The 9208-nt window shown below is 42.9% G+C and overlaps 1 protein-coding gene across 1 annotated transcript in view; it reads right to left on the reverse strand.

Annotated features, from left to right (window-relative positions):
* Nucleotides 1-6717, reverse strand: part of CHRFAM7A (CHRNA7 (exons 5-10) and FAM7A (exons A-E) fusion) — a 38592-nt gene extending 31875 nt beyond the window's left edge. Inside the window, exons 1-2 of the mRNA XM_039722982.1 lie at nt 6695-6717; nt 6074-6257 (exon numbers count right to left, since the gene is read on the reverse strand). Coding sequence (XP_039578916.1) covers nt 6074-6257; nt 6695-6717 — 207 coding nt within the window. The remainder of the gene's footprint in view (nt 1-6073; nt 6258-6694) is intronic.
* Nucleotides 6718-9208: the final 2491 nt, after the last annotated feature.

Genomic DNA, 9208 nt, shown 5'->3' on the forward strand with positions numbered 1-9208 from the left:
GGCTGGGACAGCCCGCGCCTGCAGCAGGGAAACCATCACCAGCCACAGGGTGGGAGTGCTCAGCTTGCACTTCAGGGAGCAGATCCTTCCACTAGCCAAGGACAAGAACATTTATGAAGAAATACAGATTTTCAATCTTTCCAAGCAAATTACCACAGATCATAACAAGCTCATCCATGTTGGCCAAAACAAAACACATGAACTGATGTATCAAATAGTGACATCCTCTATCATCTCGTGTTTGAACATGACAGCCTTTCTTAAAAAAGGAACAACTCTGAATATTACAAGGAGTATATTCATTTCAGACCAAACTTCTGTAAATTAAAAGCTTTGTATATGACCAAGTATTATCCAGATCTGACTCTCAGGAATTACATCTTGCACTGTAATTTTGTTTCATTAGCTGATTACTGAGGACTATTAATAATTACTAAATGATGTGACTTTGCAGGTCCTGTTGTTCTAGTAAGAGGCCCTGTGTAAAATGTGAAGGCTTTATGTGGTGGTCCCTGTGCTCTACAGCAGTCTCACAGAGGAATCTGTTTCCTAGCACCTCAGCCATGCTTTTCACAGGAAGGTTACAAGCCCTTTTCATCACAACTGACATAGAAGTAGATGTTGGGTCACTTTTTAAGTTAATGGGGCGTCCATACCAATGTGATCAGAAAAAATATGAGGCACTGAGTTTTTATGATTCAAACTGATTATTTACGTCACAAAGAATAAGAAAATTGTCTGAGAAACAGCTTCACTTTGCTCATATTAGAAAGAAAACCCACACAAACAGAAAAACCCTAGCTGATTCATATTACAAAAAAGTTCCAAACATCTCTCCTGTGGAAGCAGAAAGCAGAATATAAGTTCTGATTTTCACATACAATGGACATCTCTAATGTCCTCAAGTGAACTATTATCAGGAGGGTTTTTTATAGCCTTTAGTCAGTCCTTTTTTCCTTCCTCCAAACTGCCTTTAATTAGTGTACATTCATTGCTTCCCATCCCATCCTACACATCCTCCTGTGTTTAAAATATCTTTCCAGATCTAAACTCTGTTTGAGGACACTAAGTGAAATGCTGACAGAAGAGTTAAAAAATTCAGGAGATCTTTAGAAGCACAGGAAAGATGGACAAATATCACAGAAATAAGGTTGCAGTTTCTCTTAGTGTATTAGTATCTCACCACAGTAGGGTCAGGAGAGGTGTTGTCTGCTTGTTAAAGTAGAGCAATTATAAGAATATTTTAGACTCTTGTCTGATCTGTTCTTCATATTTCATGGAAAAAATAGAATACTGTGTTTTCTGTTATAATCCAGTAACTTTCATTATATTAAACTAACTAAAAATATCATAAGGCATATCCCAGCACCTTTCCAGTTTTCTAAACTCTTAGGAATAAATTATGGTGGAATGGAAATGGCTGCAAGATGAAAGTGCAAACAGTTTCTCCCTTTACCATGGTGGGAAAAAAGTTCAAGCAGCAAACTGAGAAGAAAATAAAGCTCAGAGAGATTTTTTAATGTACACAAATGAATGCTAAAATTAAAAGAATAATTCAGATCTGATGAGCTTCTGCCACAGCCATTGTTTGCAAAGAGGCTGCTGAGGTCTGATAAACAGCTTAAGAACTTCATTAGCACTATTTTTCAATGAGCCTCTTGATTTGGTTGTTTTTATTCATTTTCCAGATTTAAATTTCTTTTTTTTCTTCTTTTTTTATCCTTTTTTGGCGGACAAGATATTTGTTTTATAGTCTGTTTCTTTACAGAAGCTGTTATGCTTTTTTGAATGACAGCATAATTTTCTCTTCAAATTTTCAAGATATTTGACATTACTGTCTTGCCCAGTGAGTCTGGAGTGTTGGATTGCAAATACTGAATTGCAGATCCTTATGCAGAGGCTTTGCAAAGCCTTGCATGTAAGTCATTGTAGTCAGCTGGATCACTTCACTGTGTAAAACAAAACAAGGACAAAAGCCCTTGAATATCTAAAACTAAGTCATGCAAGTAACCAAGGGCAATGTAGGATAAGCAAACTTTGACTAAGTTCAGATAAATGTAAAAAAGTTTGCATGCTTTCATTTATCCTTTGGTCTGCACAAGTGAATTGAACAGCCTAAAGGAACATGATTTCCCTTGAGATTCTGCTGCTGCTAACTACATACAAACAACTATTCAGTGCTTTTCTTCTCCCCTAACTAGAAATTTTTTAAAAAGGGAACAGGAGAAACTGGAAAATAAGCAAAAACTGTTGTGTAGTAAATTATTTAATTAGCCAGCAAGCGTCTTCAAGAACCATGAAAGATTCCCAAGTAGTATTATGCAACATAAATAAGAATTTGAATATTCATGTAGATAAGTTGCTTAATTCAACTTTCTCAAATAAATGTTGATTCTAAAAAATTAACTAATTTATGATCAGAGTAGACCAAAATGGTCACTCATTTTAATTCAACTTTCTCAAATAAATTATTAAATGTTGATTCTAAAAAATTAATTAATTTATGATCAGAGTAGACCAAAATGGTCACTCATACCCACCAAAATATTTGTCACCATGAGTCTTGTTGAAGAAATCACAAGCTAAGATGGTATTGATCCAGCATTCTCCCAAGTTTTGCAACTTGAATCAGAGATAGAGCTCACTTGTGTTTTTTGAAATATATGACATGTTAAGTGAAGAACCACCACAGGTAGTTTTGTGAGCAGTTTAAGCTAATCTAAGCCCAAAGTACAGGTCATGTAGAGAACTGAACCCTCGGAAAAGGATAAGGTAACTCTCACTCAGAGAGGCAGTGGTGCAAGCCAAAGCTGTGGGAGCGTGAGCCCAGAACTCAGATTTCTTCCAGTAGCAAAGGCTGAGATCAGCTTAGGACAGTCCCAAAGTGCTGCCCCAAGTTCCATGAAGAAAGCTGGTAAAAATTCTAGATACCAGCCAGAAAGCTGAAAACCTTATCTATTGAGAGTGAACCACTGACAACTACTGTAAGGAGGAGTTCTGTCATGCAGGCTTACCAAGATTTCATTTCTCTAGCTTTCTGCTATGTTATTCATAAATATACAGAAATGGTCAAGAAATCTGGAATACTTCACCAAAAAAAGTATATTATTATTATTACTATTTTCCTGAATGAAAGATGTCTCATTTTCTCTAGAATTGTTTTGTACTGTTCCCAAGTTGAAAGATAGGAAGTTATGCTTAGATGTTAGGAAAAATCTAGCATGGTAGTTGAATACTGACTGCCCAGGAAGGTTGTGGAAACTCCTGGACAGGAGCCAGGAAGGCTGTCAAAGTGGTCAGCAGTTGACTGGACACAGTCCTGAATAACATGATCCATTTAAGACTTCTTTGCAGTAGGAGAGTGGACAAGATGACCTCTAGAGGCTCTGTCCAAACTAAAATAAGACTGTAATTTTTCTACTCATTTAGATAGCAGTAAAAATTGTGTTTGAACTATCACTCTGTACCTCAGTGTATTCCTGTTCTTCATGCTTGTGTCTCAAAGCAGTCATTTGCAGTATAAATGTGTGACCACTTAATTTCTAAGGTTTCATCTTTTGACTTTTGGGGATGAAATACCCTCTGATACTTTCTCTTAATTGTATTAACTTACAGTTGATACAGATATGTCTGTTGCAAAAATGCCAGGCTAGGCACAAACCTCACACCCTCATGCTCACTGCATTTGTTTTTCTATGCCATTCACTATTCTGTATGAGATGTAGCAGAGTAGGTAAAGCACCACTGCTGTGTCTGTTCCTAGTGTTCCTCCAAACCAACAGGCAGTGGTTAATGTTCTCCTCTGATACTATTATTGAGACGGATGTTACAACAGAAAACAAGACTGTTAGAAGGTATTTACCTCCATACAGTGTTTAAAAATGTGGTGGTTGTATTTTTTTCAGTGTGGAAATTATATCATATCAGTATATTTCAATAATCTGTTTTTTGAAACTGTATATGCTGGAAATTTTCCTAAGCCTAAATTAGATGATTCCATGCCAGCACTGAAATACCAGACAAGCAGAAGCCAAAGACCAGTTTTATGTGCAGATTGAGGGGGTTCCATGAGGTGACAAGTAGAGAAAAATAAATATCTTCTCTCCATCCTATTCTTTATTTTTACTGCCATTGTGCTGACGCTATTACCATCCATTAGCCCCTCTTCCTCTCAGGTATGCTGTAGTCTTTTTCTCTTAAGATTTTTCTTTTTGAAGTCCATTATTTCAAACCTCTTGCTTTCCATTTTGCATCTCATCCTCTTCCATCTAAATTCCACCTCTCTTCCGAATTCTTTTGCTGTATCCCAGGCCTACCATGTACTCCCACTTCTTCTCTAAGCACTCCCTTAGTTTCCTAGTTCTCCTCTTTGGGAATACATCCATAAACTGCATATTTCTCATGCTGCCCCTGCTTTTCTTCCCCATTTAGAAAGATTTTGTATAATTTGCTATGCCAGCTTGCATTCTCATTAGACAATTAATTCTATTTTCTAGTGAACTCCACTAAGCTGGGGCAATTGGCACTTACAGATCCCTCATTATGTACTGCTGATACTAGCATGCATATTAATGCACAATAGCAGTAAAAGAAAAACATATCTAAAACCATGGGGTAGAAAATTTCTAGTTTTAATAGGACAGGTTAAAACTAGAAATACAAAGTAGGAAACATCCATTGTATTTAGAAAATATTTCATATAGCATCTCCCTTTTCCTGTCAGCAAAGTCAGAGTGGAATGGAAGAGACTTGACCTAAGGAATAGCAGCAACCAGGATCCAGCCTGGCTCAATCTGTTCTGGCAGGGATAGGGTGGGTTGGCTCTGGAGAGGTCTAACTCCCAATTAAACTCAGTGGCTATCAGCTGAGAAGCCATTAAAGTGAATATATAAACTACAGGAAAATATGATGGTGACATGTTTTGTTTCTAGCTTGTTAAACCAGTAATTGTTATTGCAAGTAGCTGTCATTCCCACCAGCATTTGCTTCTTGTTGACAATGAAGAAAACTCATTTGTTTTATAGCATGAAGCTTAATTTATTTCATGGTTGGTTTCTTTCTTTGGCTGTCAATCCCAGATCTCAGAGAAAGAAATGCAGTGAGTTTTATGGCAAGCAGAATGAGCTGTAACTAAACAGCCAGTTAAAATACCTAAGGTTTCTGACTGACTGTGAAGTGTGGTTGTTGAAAAGCACATAGCATCAAAAGCTCCCTTTTGAATCATATTAGCCAAGACTGCCAGTCATTGACTACACCCAGATTGGCTAGTGATCTGTGGGTATTTTCCTTTAATTTTGTATAGGTTTTAACTAAATTTGACAACTCCAGAAGAAATTAACTCTGTGTCTTGAACTTTAGGCATCTGATAGGAAGATAATGGAATTTTGAAGTTAAGTACATTTTTAAGACTTTAACTTCCTTATTAGTTGTCATAGCTAGTTAATTCAGTACAAACAAATACTGTAAACCCAATTATGTGCTCAGTTGCATCTCTGTACCACTGTGACAGAGTGAAGCTTAAATTAGTCATATTTGAACCCAAAAAGATGCTGCAGTGCATTGTACAAGTACAGCACAGGAATACCTATTGATATACCAGTCAGGTGTGGTTGTAAGCACACAGAATATAGCAATCTTGTCTACATACCAAAGGAAATAATACAGCTTGGATTTGGCCAGGATTTCCACTCCCCTCCATCTTCCAAAATAGGCAGCTCTTAAGTGACCACCAGCAATTGAGAACTTTGGTTTTGCAAATCCCTCCCAGGCTATACTGCTTGTTGGTTCTAAGGACAGTTAAGGATTTGAAAGGGAAAGTGTGCATTTTGAGCTCCCCTTGAAATATTTTCTAATGCTAAAAATATTGGGAATTTCTGACAAGAGATCTAAGAAATAGGTAAATTGTACTTCTAAGTTTAGTTCTTTAAAGATGTAGACAAAATTTGGCATTGTGTATTGAATTAGTTGTGCTTTCTAATTTCTTGTAATTTTGCTTTGCTGTCTCAAATGTTCCTTCTGGGAAGGAAAAAAAATCCACCCTTTGAAACAGTTTCCTAGAAGGTTACAGACTTACCACATCCATGATCTGCATGAGGCTGAGAGTGAAATAGACAGTGAGTGGCTGGGAATCATTTGCAACTGGTCGTTCCAACGGATTGTAATTTTTCAGCAGCTCCTTGTAAAGCTTCCTTTGGAACTCTCCTTGCAGAGATTCTTTGGGCACAGGAAAAAAAAAGATAAATAATAAGGATTCTACACTAGAAAAGCCTCAGACATGCTTTTTCATTCCTATCAGATATTATGTATCTATTATTACACCTGCTGCATTCCCAGAAAAAATGCCACTGTATTTAAAATAGTTCATTAGCTACTACAACAAAATCCTAATCACAAATGTTCATCCCAGCCTGTAAGGGGGTTACCTCTTTGATCATTTCTTGACTGGCCAGGAGTGATACATTCTAAATGCTAATGATGCTTTCTCAATGTATGCACCCTTCGGTCCAGCAGCAAGAAGTGATGAAGAGGAAATACAGCACCTGTGATTTGACACCTGTCCTGGCATAGCTATAACCACAAAAACAGAGCAGAGATACGGCAGAAGGGAGCAAGACAATGGGAGAAAAATGGCCACAGGTTAGACTGAGCTCTGCTCTCGGGCTGCTTCAGACAGAGAACTCTTTGGGGCAAGTACACTCTGCTTTGTTCTCTGTTCATGCAGTCATAAATGAAGTGGGGTACAGCATTCCTGGCAGAGATTATAGATACTACATTAATATACATGCAAATATTTGGGGATTTCTGTCCTTTTTACACTTCAAATCCAGGGAGGATGCTTATTCTGCCGTCTTTCCGTGGAGAGAAGGAGCAGGTCTACCTGAATGGAGCAGAGTAGACCAGGGACAGAGGCAGTTTTCCAATGAAGGGGAATGTAGGAACAGGTTCTCTAGACGTGAGACCTCCCTGTCCCACTCCAGACCGACCTCCCTCTTCCCGATTTTCTCGTCCTCAAATCCCCCCACAAAAAGCCGCAGCCTCTGCCCTGGGACATCCACCATTGAAGTCCCTTGACGGAGTTCGGTTCCCCATCCCCACCGTCCTTCTCCCGCGTCCCTTCCGGGCAGGTCCCAGCGCTGGCCAGCCCTCAGCGCGGCCGGGACGGGGGCGAGCCCCCGTAGCTGCAAGGCTGGCAGAGGGCAGAAGGGGACGGCCGGGGCCGGAGAGCCGCCGTGCCGGGGAGGACCCGGGGCTGCCGTCCCCCCCGAGCCGCCCGCCCCGCCGCGGCTCCCGAGCCACACCGCCAGCTCCTGGAGGCCCATCCCGGGAGAGCCGGCGCTGCGAGCGACGGACACGCCAACAGCGGCGGCGGCTTCTCCCGCCGCCGAGCCCCGCCAGCCCCCGGCCGCGGATCCGGGCCGCTGGGAGCCGCCGGCGCCCTGGGCACCTCCGGCAGCTCGGCCCCTTCCTGCGCCCGCACCGGAGCTCGCCCTACGGCGCCGCCGGCCCGGGCGGAGCGGAGCGGAGGGATGCTGACGGCCCGCCTCCCCGCCCTGCCTCTCGCCTGATGGATTTCCCTCCCTTCCCTAATCCTCGAGCGTCTCCGGGCCGGAGGGGGGGAGCAGAGCCGCTCGCAGGCTGCTGCGGCAGCCGGAGCGATGCGGCGCGGCTGGGCGAGGGGCCCCGGCATTATAGAGCCGAGAGCGGGGGCGGCCCCCTCCCCTGCCGGGCAGCCGCGCCCGCCCGCACCCGCTGCCCTCCCCGAGCCCGCAGCGGCCCCGCGGGGAGCCCCGGCCGCTCGGCGACGGGAGAGCAGGGGAGGGAGCCCACCGTGCCCACCGGGGAGCGCGCCGTGCCCCGGTGCCCCAGAAGCCAAAGGGCATCAGCCACCGCCAAGCCCCGCACCGCTCCCCGGCCCTCCTCGGCACAGGTCGTTCTCCTTCGCCATCGGCAGCTGCTGCTCTGGGAGGCGTGAATTAGTGCAAAGGGCAGCAGAGTGCCCTGAGCAGGATAACCCCTGCCGAGGAGGGAAGGGGAAGGCAGCCGGGGCACGGACCAGGGCAGGCCCAGTCCTTGCTGGCATCAGCCAGCAGCTTGGCTTAGATCACACCTAGGGGTGGAGAGCATGGCCACAATGATGTTTCACACATGGCTGTTAAATCCCCAGCAGAGATACAGGGCTGGGGGCTCAGGTGCTGGATGTTTTGTCAAGGTATGGGAAAAAAAGCCATGGCAAATGTGCATTGTGTTTAGTGCTTGACAAACACATGACAATACAATGGTGGCTGGGCTCCTGCCTGGTACAGGTATGATGCACCACAGGTGGAAAGCAGGCCTAGAAAATTCAGTGCTTTTTTTTGATTGTCTGGTTCCCATCTGGAGCTCTAAGTGCAATTTTGACACCATGGATGGGTTATTTCTTTCAGCCCAAATCCCTGCCCTTCAAATCCAGTTGCTACATTGAATGAATGTCCTAGGCAGCTGCACTTAAAAAGAATTATATTGAAGAAGGTTGTCATTTGCAAGGGGTAGCTAAGTGCTTGTTTTTCAGATCAAACAGCAGTTTATTTAGCCCGTGTTAATTTTCAGCTTTAAAAATCCAGGTTATCTGTTTCGGCTTACGCACTGACCTAATTTGTGTAGCTACTGTTTAAGTATTTTTAAACGTTGAGCACAAAAGCAGATGCATCTTGGGGCAACCTGAGTAGTTCAGCAATTGGCACATCATGTGTTCCAGCTGTCACACATGGCAGGACTGAAACCTGCCCCTTTTCAAATGAGCCAGCATGCCAGACAACTTTACCAAGGGGTAGTAGAAACCAGCAAGTGGTGAAGCTAACTCCAAAAGCCAAGTAATACCTGGTGGTTTTTTGGGTATTGGTTGGGTTTTTTTTCCATGAGATCTTGACATTTTTGGACCAGGCAGCAGACAATAGCAAGTTGCTAGGGGAGCTCTGTGTTATTTGCAGAAAAAACAAGTGTTATTATTCATTTGTATTTCAGCCTTCCCGTGGCAGTGCTCTTAGTATCTGGATTTTTGCCTTGACTCGTTTTGGAAAGGACTCGTTTTCTTTCCTCCTTCTACTGTTGTTCACTGCTGTTTTGGCACAGGTGCCCCAGATATTTTTGGGTGTTCAGTAAACAGCATGAATTGTTCATGCAAGAAATTTGGAGAGGAAATCTATAGTTCATGGCTGACCTCTACTGTTGG

The sequence above is a fragment of the Passer montanus genome, unplaced genomic scaffold, assembly GCF_014805655.1.
Source record: "Passer montanus isolate IOZ18808 unplaced genomic scaffold, ASM1480565v1 scaffold5, whole genome shotgun sequence".
Classification (NCBI taxonomy): Eukaryota; Metazoa; Chordata; class Aves; order Passeriformes; family Passeridae; genus Passer; species Passer montanus.